General features: G+C 45.6%; 1 protein-coding gene across 1 annotated transcript in view; it reads right to left on the bottom strand.

Moving 5' to 3' along the window:
• Positions 1-27,033, bottom strand: part of LOC126203479 (alpha-tocopherol transfer protein-like) — a 135,488-nt gene that overhangs the window by 14,992 nt on the left and 93,463 nt on the right. The window contains exons 4-5 of the mRNA XM_049937802.1: positions 8,089-8,344; positions 4,939-5,049 (exon numbers count right to left, since the gene is read on the bottom strand). Of these exons, the coding sequence (XP_049793759.1) occupies positions 4,939-5,049; positions 8,089-8,344 (367 nt within the window). The remainder of the gene's footprint in view (positions 1-4,938; positions 5,050-8,088; positions 8,345-27,033) is intronic.

Genomic DNA, 27,033 nt, shown 5'->3' with positions numbered 1-27,033 from the left:
ACAATTGTCAACAACAGACGGCGCTGCGGTCTGGGAAACTCTATAGTACGATATTTTCCACATATCCACCATGCGTAGCAATAATATGGCGTAGTCTCTGAATGAAATTACCCGAAACCTTTGACAACGTGTCTGGCGGAATGGCTTCACATGCAGATGAGATGTACTGCTTCAGCTGTTCAATTGTTTCTGGATTCTGGCGGTACACCTGGTCTTTCAAGTGTGCCCACAGAAAGAAGTCACAGGGGTTCATGTCTGGCGAATAGGGAGGCCAATCCACGCCGCCTCCTGTATGTTTCGGATAGCCCAAAGGAATCAAACGATCATCGAAATATTCATTCAGGAAATTAAAGACGTCGGCCGTGCGATGTGGCCGGGCACCATCTTGCATAAACCACGAGGTGTTCGCAGTGTCGTCTAAGGCAGTTTGTACCGCCACAAATTCACGAAGAATGTCCAGATAGCGTGATGCAGTAATCGTTTCGGATCTGAAAAATGGGCCAATGATTCCTTTGGAAGAAATGGCGGCCCAGACCAGTACTTTTTGAGGATGCAGGGACGATGGGACTGCAACATGGGGCTTTTCGGTTCCCCATATGCGCCAGTTCTGTTTATTGACGAAGCCGTCCAGGTAAAAATAAGCTTCGTCAGTAAACGAAATGCTGCCCACATGCATATCGCCGTCATCAATCCTGTGCACTATATCGTTAGCGAATGTCTCTCGTGCAGCAATGGTAGCGGCGCTGAGGGGTTGCCGCGTTTGAATTTTGTATGGATAGAGGTGTAAACTCTGGCGCATGAGACGATACGTGGACGTTGGCGTCATTTGGACCGCAGCTGCAACACGGCGAACGGAAACCCGAGGCCGCTGTTGGATCACCTGCTGCACTAGCTGCGCGTTGCCCTCTGTGGTTGCCGTACGCGGTCGCCCTACCTTTCCAGAACGTTCATCCGTCACGTTCCCAGTCCGTTGAAATTTTGCAAACAGATCCTTTATTGTATCGCTTTTCGGTCCTTTGGTTACACTAAACCTCCGTTGAAAACTTCGTCTTGTTGCAACAACACAGTGTTCTAGGCGGTGGAATTCCAACACCAGAAAAATCCTCTGTTCTAAGGAATAAACCATGTTGTCCACAGCACACTGGCACGTTGTGAACAGCACACGCTTACAGCAGAAAGACGACGTACAGAATGGCGCACCCACAGACTGCGTTGTCGTCTATATCTTTCACATCACTTGCAGCGCCATCTGTTGTTGAAAATTGTAACTACTGTAATTTCGAAAGTTTGTCCGCCTGAAAATGTACTGTTGTCCCAAGCATATTGCAACAAACGGTGTATTTCTATCGCTGCTCGTTTAGTTTTTATTGCCGTTTCAAATATACCGGTCATTTTTGAAACAGCCTGTATCTTACCCCTAGTGAGACAAACCTCTACATCCTTACATTTGTCCTCTAGCCATCCCTGCTTAGCCATTTTGCACTTCCTGTCGATCTCATTGTTGAGACGTTTGTATTCCTTTTTGCCTGCTTCATTTACTGCATTTTTATATTTTCTCCTTTCATCAATTAAATTCAATATTTCTTCTGTTACCCAGGGATTTCTATTAGCCCTCGTCTTTTTACCTACTTGATCCTCTGCTGCCTTCACTATTTCATCCCTCAAAGCTACCCATTCTTCTTCTACTGTATTTCTTTCCCCCATTCCTGTCAATTGTTCCCTTATGCTCTCCCTGAAACTCTCTACAACCTCTGGTTCTTTCAGTTTATCCAGGTCCCATCTCCTTAAATTCCCACCTTTTTGCAGTTTCTTCAGTTTCAATCTGCAGTTCATAACCAATAGATTGTGGTCAGAATCCACATCTGCCCCTGGAAATGTCTTACAATTTAAAACCTGGTTCCTAAATCTCTGTCTTACCATTATATAATCTATCTGATACCTTTTAGTATCTCCAGGATTCTTCCAGGTATACAACCTTCTTTTATGATTCTTGAACCAAGTGTTAGCTATGATTAATTTATGCTCTGTGCAAAATTCTACAAGGCGGCTTCCTCTTTCATTTCTTCCCCCCAATCCATATTCACCTACTATGTTTCCTTCTCTCCCTTTTCCTACGACGAATTCCAGTCACCCATGACCTTGGTCTTACCGAGACTGAAAAGATGGGACTGGTTCTTCAGGCCTATTGTGACAAGGTGTAGCCTGTCACTGCGTCCCGTATTAATAGCAGACCCTCTCCGTGTCCTCTGCTATTCGCAGCACTCCGTAATTGCAGCAGAGTACCACTACAGTAGCACGCTGCGTTGCTTAATGTGGGGGTCTGTGACAGCAGCGAGCTGAGAAACAAGAAAGCGGCTCGTGTGTGCTGTGTCTGAAACAGTGTATACACGGCAGTATGTACTGACTTCACGAAAACCTTAGTCGCTGCTCTCTGTCGACTGTATTTCACAAAAAGAAAAGGGAATACTAATATAAAAAAACCTTTATCCTGCACTCTTTCAATGGTTGTTTATATTTCCATACGCGACCACGGTCTCGAGTTATTATTCCATTGTCTAGCATTACTGGCAGGGATGCTGTAATAGTTGTTAGAAAGTTAAATAAACAAGAATCATTTTGAATAGCTACTAAATGAACGAACAGATATCAGTTACTCTCTTGTTGCCTATATTGCCATGATGGATAGCAGGAAAGAGAGCGATTGAGCGTCCCATCTTTGTTCACCTATGTCCCATTAATGTTTATCAGTTGTTCTACATGTGGAATGTTATATTTGTTCGTCACATCTGTTGCAACACGTTGCACAGAGATTGTGAATGTTGCTTGGTAATGACTATAATGTCGAAATTGGCCTATAGCAAATAAACTGGGAATTGCACGCCCCATGACGTACGACGTTTCTTTTAAAAATGTCCTGCAGGGTTTGAAGCCGATTGCTGTTGACAAGACGTGAGACTCGTCTGCATTCGCTGTCAGTTAGGATCTGTTTATTCCCGCTGTTGCTATGCTGTGTAACATGGCTGCCAGTGGCACACCGTTATTCGCAAATACGTTTGGCGGTCCGTGTTGATACACTAACGAAAACAGCAACTCCATTCACGTTGAGGACATCGGTATGTCCAAACATGATAACTCCTTCCTACCTCTCTGTTGCGATTTCACACACATTCACACACATACACTCCCCTCTCTTGCGTCTGCACGTGGATCCATCTAACCTCTCCGTTTGCAAACAACTTTTTGGCCCGTACCTCCTCTGCCATGACTTAGAAGTAGTTGCGAAATGTACCTACGGGTTGGACACTGGGTGGAGTCGCCACAGAAAACGAGAGCGAACCACAGGTAAACTGCCAGGTGAGTTAACTGCGGTGATCTCTACAGTATGTCGATAGAGGACACGAGGCCTCAAGCATAAAACTGCTGCCTACCAACAAATTTATGGTGTACATAGATAAACACATCAGTGTTGTGTAACAGCAAATTGCTCCGGTTGTTGATGAACAGGATAAAGGTACTGAACTGTATGGTAGTACAGGGTGGCGCAAACCCGACTGACACCGTCCTGCCTTCAACATTGCTCCTGTGTAGCAGGTTGTATTGAGTGACATAGAGGCGTAAAGTAAAGGAAAGAATGCCATTTCATACGCCAGTAGTAACGGAGGCGTTGGAGTGTACTACATCGTGTTAACTCAGTTCGTCGCCATTTCGGCTTAGCTGAAGAGATATGAAGACAGTGTTCGATGTGAAGTATGGAGATCCGAGAGCAGAAAGTGAGGGAAGGAAATGTAGTCCTCCACGCTCGGTGTTCCAGCTGTCTCGCATTTTAGGAGTGAGTTGACGAGGTTTATAATGAATGGTTAAAAAATAAATGTTCATCCTTACAGACTGCAAATTGTTCACAAACATAATTCCAGACGCAAGGAAGCACGTGTTACTTTTTGCACTGCCATGATCAATTTAGTAACCGAAAAACCCTGTTTTCTTGAATAATTCGTTCATATCCACCGGAGCCAGTGTCCATATTTGGGGTCTTGTCAAGAAACGGAACACGTGGTACTGATCTTCAGTGAATCGTAAAGAGTTGCTTGAAAAGCCATTGCACTCTCTCAAAATAACTGTTGGTATGGATTCGGTGCATTGGGGCTGCAGGCCCATATTTTTTTTTTCAAGAGTAAGATGGAAATATAGTGACTGTTACTTCGGAACGTAATGTCTCATGTTGGAAAACTTTGTTCACTCTAGCATACTTTAGCTTGGTACTGATAAGAAGACACTTTACTTTCAGCAGGATGGTGCAACAGCCCACACTGCGCGATACAACATGGCCGTTATTCGAGAAATGTTTGCAAGCGCTATCACTCTCGTTTCGGAGACACCGTTTACCTCTTCGGTCACCCGATGTTACTGTCCAAAAATTTGCAATGGGGATTCTTGAAAGATCGTTTGTTTCAAAGACGTGTTTCGAACATTCCATAACTCAAACAAGCCATTGCTGATGAAGTTGAGGCAATTCTCCGTATCCATGGAGGCACATGTACAATAACTTCCAGAAGAGCTTACAACAGTTCACTGATTTAAATGGAGGCCATTTTTCTGATGCAATTTTCAAGAAGTAATTTCAGAGCTATGGATAATAAATGGCATATTTCAGAGTATTTATAAACCATTTCGTCTTATTTTCTATACCATTTCATAATCTACTATCATTTCAAATGTTCGGCTCGGCGCCATCCTGTATTTAATGCACTAGCATGACAATATATTATTCTGATTTTTAATTTCTGCTCTAGGTTTTATTTTAAAACGGAATCTAAGTGTTATCCACCAGTTTTTTTATCCTATCTAGTGTAACCGTGTGATAGTTGCTGTTCCATTGAACACTATTAATTTTGATTGGGAAGAAATGAAAATGTAACACTGGAAGAAGTAGCTACTCACCCTGTTCCTAATCTTCTCCTTTAGGAAGGGCTTGGCGAAATTGATGATGGTGTCAACCAGCGGATGTACGTTAATCACGTGTACTTCCTTCAGCTTCACTGGGTACGCTTCCTGAAAACAAGAAAAAGAAATCAATAACGTTAAGGGAAGTGTAAGGGAAGATAAGTTGAAACGGACGTTCTACTTGCTTTCAGTCACGAATCCACCTCATCGCAAACTTAGAGAACTCTCAATGAAGCTACAGTCATTAATTTTGTTCCAAGCGCAGGTACGAAATTGGAAAAGCAAATCCGTAAATTTTAGTTTGATTGCAGACTTCAGTATTATTGAGGTGTTGCACAAGTGTTGGATGAAGGACGTTCTAATATACTGTATTACCACATCTGTCATTAGAGTCTCGAGATCGAACTGGGAAACTTATGAGATATAGAGTGAAAAAAAGTACGAGCTGAAACTTTAAGGTGATCCAGGATAGGTTAGTAATGCATGTTTTCGAGTCCCCGTGCAATAACTTTTTTTAACTTGTTACCAGTTTTCATCACGGAATATATGTCCCTAAGGAGTAGAAAATTGTCTTGTTGATATACCCTTCTCTCCTTTCTCAGTGAAATAAAGTGACCTCGTGCATTTGGTCTACGGTAACTTACAATACGTAAAATAGGACTTTCACTCAGAAAGTAAACAATATGCACAGCTTTTTCTTATTAGCCAGCCATTCACTCTGCGTTAACGAAATAGCAGAAGACTGAATTATCTCGAATTCACGTATTGGACGTAGTGACCTATGGTCGTGAAAGTGGCAACTGAAGTTTTCGTTGACTGATGTGATGAGAAATGACTCGGTTTCAACAAGTGGAATATCTCAGGTCCTACGCTATTTATCGAAGACGTATTAGAGTGTACATCGAAGGAATTACGAATGTGTCGATCCTATTTAATGGTGTTATCCATGCTCTCTTTCAATGCGTAAATGATGGTAATTGTTATACCGGAGCCAAGGTAGCCCCTGAGGGCCAGCAACCCATATTACACCACAGAGGACGAGGTTGTGTGTGCCCAAGGCGTACTAAAAGCACCATGGTAAACACCGGATATTTACATACATGATAATGGAATCAGACATTCCGAGCACTACTTCTGGCAGGGGGATCTCGAGCCACGTCCTGCAGGAAGTATCACTACGCCAAAACCTGATTGGCTGGAGACAGCTATATAGGGGCTAGAACCAGCCCCGAAGTTCAGTTCCCGCCGGATGCCGACCTCGTGTACTGCGACCGTTGAAGATTACGTCTTCGTTTCGGAATTGGACTGTTACTAGAGTGTGAGTGTGTTACCACGAACCTTTGTGAAACATTATGAGTGAACTTTTGTTTGCCTCAATTTGGAGACTTTTACTGGCATCGTTATTGTTACCTATGTTCAGTCAACTTACATCAATAAAAGTTGTGTTTGTGAAAAGTTGCGAATTGTCAGTCACAACAGTAACACGTCGCACATATCTGAAGATGTTATAAATATACACATAACTATTAATCACTACTTATGGCCACCTGACAGTCACCCACACTCAACAGCGACATCTAACACAAGACCATCACACTTCGCAAAGGAGCGGTCTCACTGTGCGCGAAGGAAGAAAAACCTCTCCAGTTAGGAGGCTGAACATACCCCTCGGTGTCTCACAGCCAACAATGCCATGCGGGCAAAGCAGACAGCAGATTTAGGCCATTTGAAATCTGCGGATCAATAACTTCAGTTGGAGCTAAGTAACGAATAAAGCATTGCTAATAGAAACTTGCCTCGAAATGCAGTGCTTGGGCGTCTACATTCATGCCTACTATTCATGTCCATAGCGATCTGTCTTGAAATAGACCCTGTGGACGCAAGTTGACGATTGTTTGTAATATACACTTTGAAAAAAAGAAAGGCGCACCTCGAAGGAATTATCTGAATGGCACGAAAATCGGTAGATGTGATCTAAACGTACAGACAAAAAAATGATTTCAGTGTCAGAAAAATTGGATGATTTATTCAAGAGAATGAGCGTCACAAATAGAGCAAGTCAGTACCGCCTCTGACCCCTATTCTGCTTGGTCTTGATTGAAACAGGTATTGGATGTCCTCCTGAGGGACGTTGAGCCAAATTCTGTCCAACTGGCGCATTATATCGTCAAATTCTCGATATGGTTGCAATGCCCTGCTCATTACGCTCCAAATTTTCTCAAATGGAGACAGATCTGGTGACCTTCCAAGCGCGAAGACAAGCACAATATATTCTCATCGTGTACAAATGAGCGTCATCTTGCTGAAAAGTAAGCCTAAGATGGCTTGCCATGGAGGGCAATAAAACGTTGTGCTGCCGATGACAATCAAAGGGGACCTGCTATGAAAAGAAAAGTCTGTCACCTCTATATTGGGCGATAGTCAGGTTAGTATCGCACGACTATCTGGGGCTTCTCCAGACACGTCTTCGAGCTGGAATCCCATTAACCGGAGTAGATGATAAGTCCAGCGGCGAAATGAGTTCTGATGGCCAGAGAAGAAGTGTCTTGAGACGACCCAGACAGCGGTGGGATACCAATCTGACTGTAATTCGTCATCTGGTTGACAGCTATGAGCGATGGTCTGGGATAGCATTTCTTTTCATTCCAGGACCCCTCAGAGCGCCCTTACAACACAGCCTCGACGATATTCTACGCCCCGTCTTGCTGCAATTTATGGCAAACCATGAGGGACTGTATTGCTTGTCTTCGTTTCTTGGCAAATCATACCAGAGCCAGCAAGATCGCCGGATCTCTTTCCATTTGAAAATGTTTGGAGCATAATGGGCAGGGCCCTCCAACATCTTGGGATTTTGACGACCTAACGCGCCAACTGGAAAGAATTTGGCACGACATTCCTCAGGAGAACGTTCAAAACTCTTTCGATCAATACCAAGCCGAATAACTTTTTGTATGAGGGGCAGATGTGGACCAATACTTATTGACTTGCTGAGTTTGTGAAACTCTTCCTCTTACATAAATCATACAAATTTTCTGACACAGTAATCATTAGTTTGTCTGCCCATGTAAATCAAACCTACAGATTTTCCTCCCATTCAGATAATACCGTCGTGGTGCATTCCTAGTGGAGCGTGAGGCATACTCGTACCTGGACACAGACGAGGAACTTCTTCACCATGGAGGGGGTGAACTTGGCGAAGTAGGCGGGTGTGGCGACAGACGCGTCGAGCACGTAGACGTCGCCCGCGACGCCTGTCTGCTCCTCGAGCAAGCGGATGTCGCCCACCATGAAGATGAGCTTCATGCCGTCCGCCACCAGCGGGCCCTGGTAGTCCTTGGTCTTGCCGTTCATCACGATCACGCGGCGACCGTTCGGCGTGAGGCCAGGCAGCGGCGGGAAAGCTCTGCAGCCAAAACAACATCCGTGCTAAAGGATTCAATGTCTGTGTCACATTATTATCACGAACGCGTGGTGAACACCTGCAAAATATCACAGACTGTTTGCAAATGACGATGCCGTTTACTGTCTAGCAAAGTCATCAGAAACCCAAAACATATTATAAAATGTTTTATACCAGATATCTGGATCATGAGAAATGTGGCAAGGGACCCTGAACAATAAAGCATGTGAACTCCTCCAAGTGAGTGTCAAAACTACACTCCTGGAAATTGAAATAAGAACACCGTGAATTCATTGTCCCAGGAAGGGGAAACTTTGTTGACACATTCCTGGGGTCAGATACATCACATGATCACACTGACAGAACCACAGGCACATAGACACAGGCAACAGAGCATGCACAATGTCGGCACTAGTACAGTGTATATCCACCTTTCGCAGCAATGCAGGCTGCTATTCTCCCATGGGGACGATCGTAGAGATGCTGGATGTAGTCCTGTGGAACGGCTTGCCATGCCATTTCCACCTGGCGCCTCAGTTGGACCAGCGTTCGTGCTGGACGTGCAGACCGCGTGAGACGACGCTTCATCCAGTCCCAAACATGCTCAATGGGGGACAGATCCGGAGATCTTGCTGGCCAGGGTAGTTGACTTACACCTTCTAGAGCACGTTGGGTGGCACGGGATACATGCGGACGTGCATTGTCCTGTTGGAACAGCAAGTTCCCTTGCCGGTCTAGGAATGGTAGAACGATGGGTTCGATGACGGTTTGGATGTACCGTGCACTATTCAGTGTCCCCTCGACGATCACCAGTGGTGTACGGCCAGTGTAGGAGATCGCTCCCCACACCATGATGCCAGGTGTTGGCCCTGTGTGCCTCGGTCGTATGCAGTCCTGATTGTGGCGCTCACCTGCACGGCGCCAAACACGCATACGACCATCATTGGCACCAAGGCAGAAGCGACTCTCATCGCTGAAGACGACACGTCTCCATTCGTCCCTCCATTCACGCCTGTCGCGACACCACTGGAGGCGGGCTGCACGATGTTGGGGCGGGAGCGGAAGACGGCCTAACGGTGTGCGGGACCGTAGCCCAGCTTCATGGAGACGGTTGCGAATGGTCCTCGCCGATACCCCAGGAGCAACAGTGTCCCTAATTTGCTGGGAAGTGGCGGTGCGGTCCCCTACGGCACTGCGTAGGATCCTACGGTCTAGGCGTGCATCCGTGCGTCGCTGCGATCCGGTCCCAGGTCGACGGGCACGTGCACCTTCCGCCGACCACTGGCGACAACATCGATGTACTGTGGAGACCTCACGACCCACGTGTTGAGCAATTCGGCGGTAAGTCCACCCGGCCTCCCGCATGCCCACTATACGCCCTCGGTCAAAGTCCGTCAACTGCACATACGGTTCACGTCCACGCTGTCGCGGCATGCTACCAGTGTTAAAGACTGCGATGGAGCTCCGTATGCCACGGCAAACTGGCTGACACTGACGGCGGCGGTGCACAAATGCTGCGCAGCTAGCGCCATTCGACGGCCAACACCGCGGTTCCTGGTGTGTCCGCTGTGCCGTGCGTGTGATCATTGCTTGTACAGCCCTCTCGCAGTGTCCGGAGCAAGTATGGTGGGTCTGACACACCGGTGTCAATGTGTTCTTTTTTTCATTTCCAGGAGTGTATTTCGTTAAGTTTCGTTTTGACTATAAGCCATACAAATTTAAATGTTTTCGATTCAGCTTAGGGATTACAATAACGAACAACTCAAATTGGAATCATCACATAGAATATGTTGTTGGGAAGGAGAACAAAAAATTTCTTTTCATTAGCAAAACACTTAAAAATGCAGTACATCTGCTGAAGATACACTACGCCTGTCGGTCGTCTTGTGGAGTAATGCTATGCAGTATGGGACACTTAGCAGATAAGACTGACGGACAACATGGAAACAATTTAGAGAATGGTAGCTCGTTTTGCATTTGGACGGAATAAAGGACAGAGTGTCACATATATGCTACGTATGTTACGTGTCACTCATTAAAACAAAGGAACTTCCCGTTTCGGCGAGGTCTTTTAGCATTAATCGAAATGTCAAAATAATTTGCTGTCTCCCACTAATATAGAGAAAAATAATAATCAAGATAAAACATGAGATATCGGGGAAAGATTTCGGCGTTCATTTTTTTCCTGTGTGCTATGCGAGAGTGGAACGGTAGAGAGGTGGTCTGAAAGTGATTCTATGAAAGCGTTGGCGAATAGTAAAGCATGAATTGCGAAGTTACCGGGTACATGTAGAAAAAGGATGGTGAAGTAAATCTTCAAATCGTGTATGTCGCATCTTACATATAAACTGCGAGTGATGACATCCTCGGCTCTAACAAGTAAACGAGCGGTCCAGAAATAATCTTTCGTAATCTTTCACTCTCTACAGGAGTGAGCTACGTTTCGCAACTTTTTCGCAGATTAAAGGTCGAAAGACAGTGGAGGCCAACGGAATGGAGCAGAAGTAAACGTGGCCGTAAAATGGTGGTGTATTCACGAAAAACGCAACGTCACTTTGCGTAGCCCAGCACAAAAAGCTGAAATTCAGGTTATAGTATGTGTATCATGTGTGATACAAAAAGTCAGAATATAGTATCAGAATTAAGGAACTACCAATGATAGAGTTTTTTAATGCCCAAAGCAAAATTTACAAACTGTGTTGTTGACATAGGTTGTATGGTAGATTTTCACGCTACAGAGAAATCAACAAACAAGAAATGTGACGTCCAAATGTTTCAAAGCATCAGCATTTTTCACTCGATAATATATATATGAAGGGCATTTAAAAGAAAGCTTGTAAAAGAAAGCTTGATAGCTTTATTTCAGAAATATTGCCCAGCACTGTAGAGCAACATGTCCCACTGTGGCACAAGGCGGTGAATGGTCACCTTATATCATTCCTGGAATTACTTTGTGAATCGGGTTCCGAACGAACTGCTGGACATCTTCGTCCGAGGTGAATCGTTTGCTCTTCATAGTCTTCTTTAGCTCACCGAAAATGGCATAATCGCAGGGAGACAGATTCACACTCTGTAGAGGCTGACAGAGAACCTCTCATTTGAACGTCTGCATGAGTTTGTTGACTGCACTTGCTGTAAGGAATTTTTTATAGTAGTGGAGCAAAATGACCCCATGGTTGAGCTGCCTGGCTCTTTCCGATTTGAGCGGTCAAGGTTTGTGAGAATCGTTGATCGTTCACTACTGTCCGTGATGCAAGAAGTTGATAAGAAGGTGGCCCCGGAGCTGTGTGGACAGACTTGATTATTTACCTGCCGGCCTTTGTGGCCGAGCGGTTCTAGGCGCTTCAGTCCAGAACCGCGCTGCTGCTACGGTCGCAGGTTCGAATCCTGCCTGGGGCATGGATGCGTGTGATGTCCTTAGGTTAATTACGTTTAAGTAGTTTTAAGTCTAGGGGACTGATGACCTCAGATGTTAAGTCCCGTAGTGCTTAGAGCTATTTGAACCATTATTTGAGTTGCGACTTTGTATTCTTCCATGTAAGTCTTTCCCGTTTTGACGTGTTTTGGTAGTGATGACACAGTGTATCTTCTACAGTGACTACTCCTGATTGGAAGTTATTCCTTTTTTCGCATAGTGCTGCAGACGTTCAAGAGAGAGTCCCATTCGACAAACTTCCTGTGCTGGTTGAAGACTGTGATGCATCCACTGAGCACACTCTGCGAAATTTCAGTCTGTCAATCTGTCCTAAATGAAGGTGTAAACATTTATTACGCTCAATCCGATCTCTGCTTCAATGGCTCGCCGGTGTTGAATAATGGGGGCATCCACATCGTGGACTACATCTCCGATAAAGCGGTGTGGCGTTCCAGGCCGATCACCATCTGCCGGCGACACCCGCCCTTTCCTGAATCGCCTGTGCCACGCCTTTACCCTTTCAACGGACATGCCGTGCTCTCCGAGCACTTGCGCCGTTCTTCAACGAATTTCCGTTCCCCACACTCCTTCCCCTGTCAGGAAACGTACTTTACCTCCTTGCTCTTCTTTTTGAACCACCGTTTCACCGTTTTCAGCACGAATGAGTGCAGTGGGCGGTCGGCTCCGGCCCGTGCTATTTCTATCTTCACGTACTAGTTTGCCCGTATCCCTCTTATCGGCGAGTTTGGGACAGCAGCACACTTTCAGAGATTACACCCATTTTCCGCGGGCAATGACTTCACAATCCTCTCAGTGGTATTCATTTTACAGTCTCCGGCTCGTTTCCTTTTGAATGCACATTATACATACATAAATATCGAGTAATGTTTAGAAGGCGCTTTTTTCTTTATTCTGTTTTCTTTCTAAGTGGAAAAGGACGACAAAAATAACTATAATTTCACTCCTTCAACAAAGCTGAGGCTTTCATTATTAATAAATGTGTTTTAATGAAACCTAGTTCATCCATTTTATATTCTTATTTATGCACAGTATATTTATTTCCTTGTCTAGGTCTACATTTATAGAAAAATATCGAGGTCCTCACGAAACCTTCGCAGCTTCTAACGAAACAGAAGCAGGAAAAAAAGGAGACATAAAACTACAAATTCCTCTGATACAGCATGAGTTGAGCTAGTGACAATAGGTTAATTTCCGCTGCCATAGTCCTCCACCAATTTCGATGTCAAAACATTTTTCCCGAGAATTTTTGATCAGTCCCGTTCCGTTGATGGCTTGCTTCAATGCCGCCCTTCGTGATTTTTTTGTTTATTTGTTTTGCAACATGCGACAGTACAATATTTGTAACACTATATGTATGTGTGCGTGTAGTGTAGTGAATTATAGTCTTTGTGTTGTATGATGATGACGAGAGAATTGATAGCGTGAAACCCTGTGCCGGCACATAGCCTACTCTTCACGAATAGCACCAAACTTAACGTCGCCATCCGACGGACGGATCACATCAACAATGTCACATGCCATCGCTTCATGCGATACTGTGGAGAGGTTTAATATTTAAACCAGGACTATGGTGCAAAGTTTGGTGATCAGGAATTTAACGCCACCACCTCTCCTTCTCTTGTCTGCCTGCGAATTTTTTTGACGTTACGTTTCATTCCGTGACGTATAGTGTGAATCGACCTTAAAATTGTGTTATAGACCGGGTCGAACCAAAAACCATGTGACCAGGTCTTTCGCGGGTAGTAGCTCTACCAAATGAGCTGGCAACCAGTCGCCACGTACATACCACCAATAACGTCGCCAAACTGCTCTTTGTGCATAATAAGAAGCGTCCTACTGACAAATTTTTCAAATCTGGTGTGCATAAGATTCAATGTAATATTGTCCGTGTTTTTGTATTGGACTGACAGGGTCGTCATATAAGACCCGCTTTCGTGAGCACTTGCTCTGCGAAGACGGCGAAAATTCATGTACTTCACTAAATTCATGTCATATTTTTTTAAACTCATCAGCTATAAGACACGAAATGTCAAGTAGAAATGGAGCTGTAGTGTATTGCTTAGGAATAAATTCATTTTTATTGAGTGTAGAGTAATTTATATTCTTATTGGTTTCTATATATATGAAGACAGTAACTTGTTCTCGAAAGAACAGTTACTGTTGATGACCGTGTAGCTTTTCCCTCGAATAAATGATACCAACTGACAACCTCAGCTGCCGACAGGTGTTGTTGTTATACCTCGATGTGGACAGCTGAAAATGTGTGCCCCGACCGGGACTCGAACCCGAGATCTCCTGTTACATGGCAGACGCTCTATCCATCTGAGCCACCGAGGACACAGGTGAATAGCGCGACTGCAGGGACTTATCCCTTGCACGCTTCCCGTGAGACTCACATTCCCAACTGTCCACAATTCTACATATGTATTGTACCTTATAGACATTTGCCCACCCACTCATTACTCGCGCACGCTTTGGCGATTCCCGTAAGAGTTTGGGCAACCTGTGCGCATTCGCACAGACGAAGGTCAATGGCTGGGTAGCCTTTAACTATATATACGAAGACAGTAACTTGTTCTCGAAAGAACTGTTACTGTTGATGACCGTGCAGCTTTTCCCTCGAATAAATGATACTAACTGACAACCTCAGCTGCCGACGGGTGTTGTTGTTATACCTCGATGTGGAGAGCTGAAAATGTGTGCCCCGACCGGGACTCGAACCCGGGATCTCCTGTTACATGGCAGACGCGCTATCCATTTTTTTTGGTCCAAGTAGTAAACAGAAATTTTTATGGTGCACAAAAGACTATCACTTCATAGTTGAAGGATAGTTGCTCCGCTGCTCTGCGAGAGAAGGGAAATGTGAAAATGAATATGGGAAAGAAAAACTGCCTTCTGCATTGGTGAGCATCTGAATAGTGTCGTAAAATTCCGACATGAACAAGAACAAGTCCCAGGAAGCAAATAGGATTCATACATACAGGTCACTGGCAACCTCTGCTATCCGAAATATTGTGTTTGAAGCATTTGACCGTCAATTATGATTTTCAGCATATTTCCAAATATCCTCTTGTAGTCAAAATGTTGTCTCATTTTAAAGTGTTCAATTTCTATGTAAGAATAATAGTCGAGGAAAGTAGCATGCCTATTCTGCATAATAAACGATGCTGTGTGGCCCATGATCCACGTTGCAGCGTTGTTTTTTGCTCGTGGATATCTCAGTTTTTGTGGCTGAATGATCTCTAAAAGGTCTACACCACAGCGCGTCGTACGGTCTATCACCGACAATCGTTGACGAAGAAATGTAGTAATTTCTTCTGCATGTCCGCACGTGAACCTATGAAGAAGCGTATCGACTCTTCCGCATGCGTCACAGTTGGGCGCTGGATGAAGGCCAGTTTTATGTAGCTTTTCATTCGTTGCTACTTTATCGTTGACTGTTAGATACCAGTCGGCTATGACGCGTGACGGTAACATGTCGCTGTGCACATTCCGCCATACTATACTCCAATGTGTATTTGGATGATTTTCTTCGAGACGATTCCTGTGGTTTGTTTTCATGAGCAGGCCATAAAGCTTCCTGTTCGTCAGGCTTCCGTTATCGACGATGTTGTGTCGAATGTAGCTCATTTCCATGTAGTACAGTCGCATATGTCGGTAAGAAAGTGGAATGCCGGCGATATTAACGGGTGGGTCAAGGCTATGAGGCTTCCACCGCTGAATGAGGTTTGTGATGATACTGGTCCTCCGGGTACGGAACTCCTTCCTGATGCGATTTAGGAGCAGGGTGACACATTTTTTATGTACTTTAATGAGGTTAAGGCCACCTTTGAACGAAGGTAAGGTTAAGGTATCGAACTGAACTTTGAAAATGTGCCCCCTAAAAAGAAACCAACATAACGCTTGTTGTATACTCTTGGCTAGATGGTCGGAGATTGGAAGAATTTGCGCCAAATAATTCATCTTGCTCGTAATGGCGATCTCGATGGTCTTAACTTTCTGTAGTATGTTCAAGTCACGGTCGGAGTGAAGTATCAAAGCTGCACGTAATTTATTAAGCATGTGTGACCAGGTCTTCATCAGGAATTTGTCTGGTTTGGCCTCAAAGGTAACACCGAAGGTTGTGTGATAATCCCTGACCTTGCACCAGGTAACATGGGATATGTCTCCGATACCGCCACCGATCTGCAAAGCTGTGGTTTTAGTTCTGTTTAGTATTGCTCCTGAAAGAAATGTGAATGTTTGAAAACGAGTTTCCGCTGACAGAAGTTGTTGCGATGATGACACAGTTACGCAGATATCGTCAGCATACGCAATGCATGGGATAGTGACAGACTCGACGCTAAGCCCGATCCCGCTATGCGCTAAGTTGTTCAGTAGCGGCTCTACTGCAATGGCGTACAAAATCATTGACAGAGGACATCCTTGGCGGATGGATTACTCAATGGAAACTTCTTTTGTAAAATGGCCATTAATGAGAATCCGTGAAGAGGCGTTTGTAGTCAGTTTGCGAATTAATTCTATGAGATGAGGTCCAAATCCTAGTTTCTTCATGCTTTTAAAGAGGAAGTCATGACGTACACGGTCATAAGCCTTCTCAAAATCTAGAAAGATCAGAGCGCCCTGTCCTTTGGTTTCAGCATATGAACAGATGATGTCCCTCAAATCGCAAGCATCTGAGATTGCACTTCGGCCTTGCACTTCACTGTACTGGTAGCTGCCTAAAACCTTGTACATAACGGTTTGCACCCTTAGCTTAATCGATCTGGTGATGATTTTGAAATCAGCATTCAGGAGTGTGATGGGTCGCATGTTTTCGACCTTCCTGCTGTTCCCTTTTTTCGGTAAGGGCAGGATGATACCTTCCGTAAATGCCTTGGGTATGACTTCCAGGTGCCAGAGTTCATTCACTATCTCGAGGAGTGTCGGACCGAGGAGGTTCCAGTAACGCTGGTAAAACTCAGCGCTGAGACCGTCGGGTCCTGGTGACTTCCCTTTCTTTGCACTGTGGACCGCCAGTCGGATTTCGTCCTCTGTGAAAAGAGATTCCAGATTTACATTATCCTGTAGCGACAAGCAACAGCTCAAGGTCCTAAGAAAATCGTCGCACGAGTGTTCATCAACGGATTGCTTCTTGTAAAGTTGACTATAATAGTCGTAGACGTACGAGATGATGTCACGTTGCTTCGTGATGGCATTCTCAGCGTCATCAACGACGGCTTCAATCAACATGGCTTTACACCGTTTCGTCGTTCTCAGGATGTGGTACAGAGAAGCCCGTTCTTCGGCGGCAACGTCCTTGGGGTGGGCTCGCACGATGATGCCTCGCATTCGTTGGCGTTGTATCGCCGTGATTTTCGCTTTATATCGTTTGATCTTTACGTCGATATCGCGAGAAGGATTGTTAGTGCGACTGTACAGTTCTCTCAAACAGCGATAATAAAACTCAATAGTTTTTTTCTGCCAAAGGCTTTTTTGTCGGTCGTAGCTCATGAGGGTGAGGCGTAATTTAGGCTTAGCACACTGAATCCACCACTGGAGAACGCTATCGTAACGACGTCGTTGCCGCTGGAGCTGTTGCCACGTTATGTTCACCTCCTCTTCAAGTTGGGCATCCCGCAGAAGGCTGACATTCAATTTCCAGTAGCCTTTCCCGCAGTATATTTGCTGGCGTTGTAGGTTAAGGTAACACTGATACGCAGAATGGTCGGAGATGTTGACAGGAGCTATGTCACAGTTCACAGTGTGTCGCTGGAGGGCATCGGAGACATAGATCCTATCCAGCCGACTGGCAGAATGACTGGTCACGAAGGTGCACGCTACCCGTTCACCGTGCAGTTGTTGCCATGTATCGTGAAGACGCATGCCATGAATTAAATGTTCAAGTTCGATACATCTGTTCGTGTTAGGAGTTTGGTCTCTGTCGCTAAGCACACAATTGAAGTCACCACCGAGGATAAGATGTGCACGATAAGCGCTAAGAAGAATGGGAACCTCGTTTTTATAAAATTTTGAACGATCTCTCTTATGAGTGCTACCTGAGGGGGCGTACACGTTAACAATCTGCACACCATTCACTCGAAGAGAAATGCCACGACCACTAGGCAGCCGCTGCACATCCGTAAATGGTATACCGTCGCGCAGAAGTATGGCAGTGCCTGCAGCATCCTGGATATTGATGTTATCAATAAGAACGTAACCGGGCACTTCTAAGACTGTGACTACCTCCTGTAGGAGGGCAATGTCAACGCTGGTACCATAGAAGAAATCAGTTAGCGAACGAAGTTTCACCGCACTTTGGATTCTATTGACGTTAAGTGTGGTAACGTTGTAGGTTTGGCTATCGCACATGATGGTTCAGAGGACAATGAGCTCTGAGTGTTGGATCGTCCTTCTCGTCAGCTTTGAACCAAACTCGTTGGGAACGTCTGGAGTACGAAACGAAATGTCAAAACCAATAACGGGTCAGGGAGTGGAAATGTCGCAGCGCGATGGTCACGCGCGAGAGCAGCTGCTGCTGCATCTCCTCGTTCTGCTGCCACCACGGCTCATTGCTGTCGGGGTGCTGCGCGGTGCGCGCGCCGCCCTGCCCGCCACCGCCGGCTGAGTCTGTCAACGTGGTCGCATCCGCCTGGCCACCACGCGGGGCTGCGACTGACGTCAGCGAGTTCCTGCGGGAGTGCTGCTGCAGCTGCTCGCTGCTCTGCTCGCTATTCCTCTTAGCCGTTACGGTGCTCTGTTCTCTCTCAGCGCTCAGTAGTGCCTTCAGGTGTTTGGTTTGTTCACGGATGCGTTCTTGCCTCGCGGTGTCCTCGCAGCGCACGGAGCAAGAAGATTGAGGTTCAGTCTCGCTGCCACTTTCTGACATGTGTACGGGTCTCAAATCATCCGACTTTTCCTCTTTGCTACTATTCCCTTTGCTTCTCCTTCGGCGGCCTTTCTTCGTTTCTGCTGCAGTCTCTACCGATAGGGATGGTTCAGGCAAACTGATCTGCACCCGCTCCTGTATCTCACACGGCTTAGTTTCAGAGGTGGCTGGCGCATCGTTGCTATCCAGCGGTAACCGCCCCGGCGAGGATGACGGCGCCGAATCGACGTCCGTCCTACCGCGAATGTCTTTGGCACTCCATTCCACCTGAACTGGCATCTCCGCCTCGCTAACACGTTCCGGTTGCCGGCGTGGTGGTACAGTCCCTGCGACTACCTCACTCAATAGCGGAACAAGCTTTTCACTACCGTCTGCAGGACGTTCCCGTGGAAGTTGAAATGGACGTCGACGTGTACAGTTCATCCGCAGATGTTCTGTTGAATGGCAGATCGAACAGGTAGGGGGTTGTCCAATGTAAGTTACCTGTGCACGACAGCCGCCAATGGCAACATACAAAGGTATATGCTTTTTTAAGTCTACACGTACACTTCGCACCCCGCTGTTAACTTGGTAGCGATATGCACTCGACCATTTTTCGTTTGTAACTGACAAAACAGCGCCGTACAGCGACAGAGAACGTGCAGTCAGGTCATTAGGGCACTCAGATGGCACATTAAATACCCTGACGGTTCTCACTCCGTATCCCGAAGGCACTGCCATCATTATGACGAAATGGTCTCACACCAGCATGCTCCTCAACGAATTTCTCATAAGTGTCACTCGAAATAAATTTGATAAATAACGAGTACTGCACAAAGTCCAACTGGAACGTGTCGCCTATATCTTCAGGCAATTTCAGATCCTCAAAGATCCACTCATGAATTTCAAAAGCCGTCGGTCGCAAGGCAGCGCGATCGAAAACACACTCAACGCTGTTCTCTCTGTTAATTGTCGACATCTTACTTACAACAGTTATACAAAAACAAACGTTAACAGCGCTCGCACACGCTGCTCAGCTCTCCACCTCAGCACTGCTCGCGACGTAAACACTGGCCCGTGCTACCGCCCATCACCGCGCGATGTGCACTGGCCGGGTGCCGGAACACGACTGACCCATCTGAGCCACCGAGGACACAGGTGAATAGCGCGACTGCAGGGACTTATCCCTTGCACGCTTCCCGTGAGACTTACATTCCCAACTGTCCACAATTCGACATATGTATTGTACCTTATAGACATTTGCCCACCCACTCATTACTCGCGCACACTTTGGCGATTCCCGTAAGAGTTTGGGCAACCTGTGCGTATTTGCACAGACGAAGGTCAATGGCTGGGTAGCCTTTAACTATATACAGGGTGAGTCACCTAGCGTTACCGCTGGATATATTTCGTAAACCACATCAGATATTGACGAACCGATTCCACAGACCGAACGTGAGGAGAGGGGCTAGCGTAATTGTTTAATACAAACCATACAAAAATGCACGGAAGTATGTTTTTTAACACAAACCTACGTCTTTTTAAATGGAACCCCGTTAGTTTTGTTAGCACATCTGAACATATAAACAAATACGTAATCAGTGCCGTTTGTTGCGCTGTAAAATGTTAATAACATCCGGAGATATTGTAACCTAAAGTTGACGCTTCAAACCTCCGACGTTCAGTTGCGTGTTGTAACAAACACGGTCCACGGTCGGCGAGCAGTATCTGCAGGGACATGTTTACGATGACGACCGTGTTTACGAGTGTGGCTGTAGTGCATGTTATGGTTTGGTCTAGCTGTCGCAGTGTCCGCATGTAGCGCTTGCTGCTATTGTTATTCTGCATTCGTCTCCGCACACAGACCAACTGTAGTACACCGTGTTACCAGACGTCTGTGATAGTGTAGTGTTGTAGGAACTGTGACCATGGTGTATTCGAACTCTGAAAAGGCGGAGATGATACTCATCTATGGCGAGTGTCGACGAAATGCAGCTGAAGCCTGCAGGGTATATGCATAACGGTACCCGGACAGAGAGCATTCAACGTGCCGCACATTGCAAAACATCTACCGCCAACTGTACGCCACAGGTATGGTCGTAGCACGCAAATGGGTCCGTAACAGGCCCGTCACAGGAGAAGCGGGTGCAGTTGGTGTGTTAGCTGCTGTTGCCATGAACCCACACATGAATATACGGGACATTGCGAGAGCCGGTGGACTGAGTCAAAGTAGTGTCATGCGCATCTTGCATCGTCACCGCCTTCACCCGTTTCATGTGTCGCTACATCAGCAACTACATGGTGATGACTTTAATCATCGAGTGCAATTCTGTCAATGGGCGTTAACAGAGAATGCGTTGCAGTTCTACCTGTTTACCGATGAAGCGGGTTTCACAAACCACGGGGCAGTGAATCTACGGAACATGCATTACTGGTCCGTGGACAATCCTCGCTGGTTCAGACAGGTAGAGCGACAGCGACCGTGGACTGTAAGTGTACGGTGCGGAATCATTGGCGACCACCTCATTGGTCCTCACTTTATTGCAGGGGCCCAAACAGCTGCAACATACATCGCGTTTCTACAGAATGATCTGCCAACGTTGCTCGAAAATGTCCCACTGGAAACGCGTCGACGTATGTGGTATCAGCATGATGGTGCACCTGCACATTCCGCAATTAACACTAGGCTGACCCTTGACAGGATGTTCGACGAGCGTTTCATAGGACTTGGAGGACGCATAAATTGGCCAGCCCGTTCTCCTGATCTTACACCTCCGGACTTCTTTCTGTGGGGTACGTTAAAGGAGAATGTGTACCGTGATGTGCCTACAACCCCAGAGGATATGAAACAACGTATTGTGGCAGCCTGCGGCGACATTACGAGTACACCAGATGTACTGCGGCGTCTACGACATTCATTACGCCAGAGATTGCAATTGTGTGCAGCAAATGATGGCCACCATATTCAACATCTATTGGCCTGACATGTCGGGACACACTCTATTCCCCTCCGTAATTGAAAACGGAAACCACGTGTGTACGTGTACCTCACCCCTCATGGTAATGTACATGTGCGTCAGTGAAAAAGACCAATAAAAAGAGGTTAGCATGTGGACGTAATGTGCTGTTCCAGTCTCTTCTGTACCTAAGCTCCATCACCGTTCCCTTTGGATCCCTACGTAATTCGGTGCTCTCCGATACACACGATCGAACAGCGGAGGAGTGGTACTCAAGCGTCAACTTTAGGTTACAATATCTCCGAATGTAATTAACATTTTACAATGCAACAAACCGCACTGATAACGTATTTGTTTATATGTTCAGATGTGCTAACAAATCTAACAGGGTTCCATTTAAAAAACGTACGTTTGTGTTAAAAAACATACTTCCGTGCATTTTTTTATGGTTTGTATTAACCAATTACACTAGCCCCTCTCCTCACGTTCGGTCTGTGGAATCGATTCGTCAGTATTTGATGTGGTTTACGAAATATATCCAGCGGTAATGTTAAGTGACTCACATTGTATATGAAGACAGTAACTTGTTCTCGAAAGAACAGTTACTGTTGATGACCGTGCAGCTTTTCCCTGGAATAACTGGTGCTAACTGACAACCTCAGCTGCCGACAGGTGTTGTTGTTATACCTCGATATGGCTCAGATGGATAGAGCGTCTGCCATGTAACAGGAGATCCCGGGTTCGAGTCCCGGTCGGGGCACACATTTTCAGCTGTCCACATCGAAGTATAACAACAACACCTGTCGGCAGCTGAGGTTGTCAGTTAATATCATTTATTCCAGGGAAAAGCTGCACGGTCATCAACAGTAACTGTTCTTTCGAGAACAAGTTACTGTCTTCATATATATAGTTAAAGGCTACCCAGCCATTGACCTTCGTCTGTGCGAATGCGCACAGGTTGCCCAAACTCTTACGGGAATCGCCAAAGCGTGCGCGAATAATGAGTGGGTGGGCAAATGTCTATAAGGTACGATACATATGTAGAATTGTGGACAGTTGGGAATGTGAGTCTCACGGGAAGCGTGCAAGGGATAAGTCCCTGCAGTCGCGCTATTCACCTGTGTCCTCGGTGGCTCAGATGGATAGAGCGTCTGCCATTTAACAGGAGATCCCGGGTTCGATTCCCGGTCGGGGCACACATTTTCAGCTGTTCACATCGAGGTATAACAGCAACACCTGTCGGCAGCTGAGGTTGTCAGTTAGTATCATTTATTCGAGGGAAAAGCTGCACGGTCATCAACAGTAACTGTTCTTTCGAGAACAAGTTACTGTCTTCATATATATAGTTAAAGGCTACCCAGCCATTGACCTTCGTCTGTGCGAATGCGCACAGGTTGCCCAAACTCTTACGGGAATCGCCGAAGCGTGCGCGAGTAATGAGTGGGTGGGCAAATGTCTATAAGGTACAATACATATGCAGAATTGTGGACAGTTGGGAATGTGAGTCTCACGGGAAGCGTGCAAGGGATAAATCCCTGCAGTCGCGCTATTCACCTGTGTCCTCGGTGGCTCAGATTGATAGCGGAAGTGGCACCACACTCTCTGCATCCCCCGGTTTCTGTAGGACACATTTCACCGGCACTCACCCACATCAGAGACTTCTTTATTGACTTCAGCTACTTACGGTCAGAACTTCCGACGACACGGAAGCCCAGCACAAAAGACTATTATCGCCTCTATCAGCAGCGGCAACCTGTAAATACGGTCACCCACAGACATCCTGAAGTTGCCTGGAACACGGTGTGGCGAGCGGTACACACGCCTTTTCTACCTACGACGGTGCGTTCATTGTGGTACGTGGTTGTGAATGGGAAGTTCGCTACTCGTCAGAGGTTACATTCCATACATCTGACGGACGACCCCTTGTGTCCGACATGCTCAGTCGCTGACTCGGATGCACACCGTCTGACGTGTGCCGCGACCAGCGAGTGCTGGCTACTGACGCAGCGCATGCTGGCATTACTCTTGCGGCGATTGCCGGAGTCTATCTCCCCTGATGACGTATTGCGCCCTGACGTCGTATACTTTCCATCAACCAGAACGAACGCCGTTAACTGGCTAAATGGCATGGCCGTTTACTACATATTTTGCGATGCTCCCAAAGGCACACTCGACTTTTGGTCCCTATTGATGACGACACATGCAGCTTTCAGCCGTCACCCGAAGTACAGAACTCGTTTCGCAAATTATTCAGGTTCATTATTTGCGGATCCTCCTGCTCACTGGGGCGTTCCGGGTATGAGACGCTGAAAATGAAGAAGAATCCTGGAGCATATTGATCCTCTACGGACGGAATAGGGGGGACCCCTCCCAACAGACGAGAAGACGACACGGACACTCGGCTACGGCAGTTGTAGGATCTTTCTTTGTAATGAAACAAAAATAAATCTACAAAAAAAAAAAAAGATGGATAGAGCGTCTGCCATGTAACAGGAGATCCCGGGTTCGAGTCCCGGTCGGGGCACACATTTTCAGCTGTCCACATCGAGGTATAACAACAACACCTGTCGGCAGCTGAGGTTGTCAGTTAATATCACTTATTGGTTTTGTTTTTATGAAGTTTTTCTGCATGGCTTGATTCATGTCAGATTTTGACCGCTATACGCTTTAAGTTATTAAGTTCGATAGTGATAGCGGAAAGGATTTGGGGGACCTCAGTACTACTATCATAGAGTGAAAGAACGCCAATAAGTGCTTCAAGGGGCGACAAGAAGAAGCATGAATAACGTTATCTGTTGTAGTAGATTTCCTGTAAATGCAAAAGTCAATTTTACCGTCTATTAAACGCATTTTCAGGTTCATAAAGCTAAGTCCATTATCCTGATTTTGCATTTCATGTTTAAATTTAATTTTGATGTGGAAGCAGTTCAGGGATTAACTAAGTGGTCTGACGTCATTCACATCTCCTTTTAATACAATGACAGTACTATCACCGTACCGTCCGTAGAACGAAATGCTATTAGTTAGAGAGAGGTGAGAATTAACAAAATGTATTTCAAAATGATTGATGGAGACGTCAGCTAGGAATGCATCGTGATAGTTACCCACAGCATGGTCTTCGTCTTGTAAGTATTGATGACAGTTTAAACTGAAGTAACTGTACCTTAGAACGATTCTCAAAAATGTTATAAATTCTTTAATTTCGACTGATTCAATTTCTTGTGTTTAGTGAAATTGTCTTCAGGAATATGAGAGCTATCCTAGCTGCTGCTAAGTATATTGTGGTGGCGTTTTTGGAACTACCTGCAAAGTGGCACATTTCTTCATTACGTTATTGTTTCTAGGGCTGGTTACAGATCACAGTGTATATACCTGAAGTGTAAAGGCGGCAGGAATAGCTAAGCAACGTTTCAAATTTTTGGACGAATGTTGAAGAGGGATCTATACCTAAGTTCGATTAGCCCCGCATCTGTCAACGCTAATTGCAAAATAAGCTGGAGTTGTGGTGGAATTTTTAAAATGAGCTGCGAAGAGGAAGTGATAAAACACACAATTAATGATTTGTTAATTTACCATCGCCTGCACCGTTGCCATTCCTGAGAGTTTCTAAGAGTTGTCACTTAGAAACCTTTGAAAAGAAAGCACATGTTGATAACACGCTTTTCACTTATAACAATGCATACCTCTCCTCCTTGAAAACAAATGTATAAAAAAATGTAACAATTACTCAGAATGCTTCTGTAAAAGTCATATAGATCAGAATAATGTAAAGTCATCAAAAATAGGTTTCTTCACTGACTCCAGGAATAGGTTAATTTGTAAAAGGCCGTTAAACCCGACGCTTTAATGCTAACGGTGCTTTAAATTATACAGTACTGGGCGCAGAATGCCTTTACCTTCGTCCATTTTTGGTTTCCTCCACAGCAATCCACGTTGCGACATAAAATTTTATGTAGATGTAAATGAGACTTTATAAAAACTGGGAATATTTGTCACATAGGAACATCCGCGATCTTTATACTGATCCCCTACAAAATTATCTTAATTTTCTCCAGTCTGCAGATCGCTGCATCAAATTAGACGGTTTTTTGGACAAGATTCACGTAAACAGTAACAAAAAAATTACTCTATCGAAACGAACACGTGTAACAGAAGTTAGTAGTTAGTAACCTGCCGATTAAGTAACTGCTCCACACTTTTAAATGCATACGCTGCTACTCTCCGGCTGCAAGTCAACGGCAGTAACACAATACCTCCAAGGGATGAAAAGAGACTTTGCGAGCAAAAGTAATTTTTGAAACAAAAATCTGCGACATAAATGTTTCTACATTCAGTCTATAGCCTGACCTACAATAGCGTCTACTTCCAGATTGAATCAGAGCATGGTTATATATTTCAAAGGAGGGACCATACACAGTAGAATTCGTAGGGGGACAATTCGGCTTGGTGTTCGTTATCACGAAGAGAAACTTGTACAGACTACCATTCCGTTTTTCAGCAAACTGTCAGTCCGACGTGAGAGGATGTGGAAACAATGACAGTAGCTTATGTGTAAGCAGCTGTTACGAAACAGATAGTAAAGACTTGGAGTCAGCTGTGCTGGAAATCGCAAAGAGTATGGCGTACGCTAGACCAAGGAAACCTGTGCGGTGGTAGTGGTGGTGGTGGTTAGTGTTTAACGTCCCGTCGACAACGAGGTCATTAGAGACGGAGCGCAGGCTCGGGTTAGGGAAGGACTGGGAAGGAAATCGGCCGTGCCCTTTCAAAGGTACCATCCCGGCATTTACCTGAAACGATTTAGGGAAATCACGGAAAACCTAAATCAGGATGACCGGAGACGGGATTGAACCGTCGTCCTCCAGAATGCGAGTCCAGTGTGCTAACCACTGCGCCACCTCGCTGGGTGAAACCTGTGCGCTACACGAAAAGTGAAAACGTACGGTAGTAGTCTTCGATTACAGCTTTAATGACTAAAATTAGCCTCAAACACAAGTGCCACCAGCCATGTGCGGAGATACGTTACTGGGTAGATTACTGAGTATTTGTCGCTTGTCTATTAAAGAGACTGTCTAAGAAACACTTGCGAACCTTATACTGGATTACTGCTCAAACGTGTGGCCTACATAGGTCGGACTAATGAAGGAAATATGCCTTATACAACGAATGACTATGCAAACAGTCACCGAGATATTTTCGACGCGTAACGAATGTGCCGAAATATTTCGGATGCTTGGTACTTGATGAAAGATGTCTCCCCAAATATCATTCTATCATTCACGAAGTGTTCGTCCCCCCCCCCCCCCCTGCCGTTCAAGAGTGGAACGGTAGAGAGACACCTTGAAGGTGGTTCATTGAACCCTCTACCAGGCACTTTATTCAGAATAGCAGACAATCACCTAGACGTAAAGGTAACACTAGAGGTATATAAGTAGTCATTTTTCCAACACTCCAG

Source organism: Schistocerca nitens, chromosome 9 (assembly GCF_023898315.1).
Source record: "Schistocerca nitens isolate TAMUIC-IGC-003100 chromosome 9, iqSchNite1.1, whole genome shotgun sequence".
NCBI lineage: Eukaryota > Metazoa > Arthropoda > Insecta > Orthoptera > Acrididae > Schistocerca > Schistocerca nitens.
The sequence above is the reverse complement of the archived record's forward strand: the minus strand, read 5'-3'. Positions and strand labels throughout refer to the sequence as shown.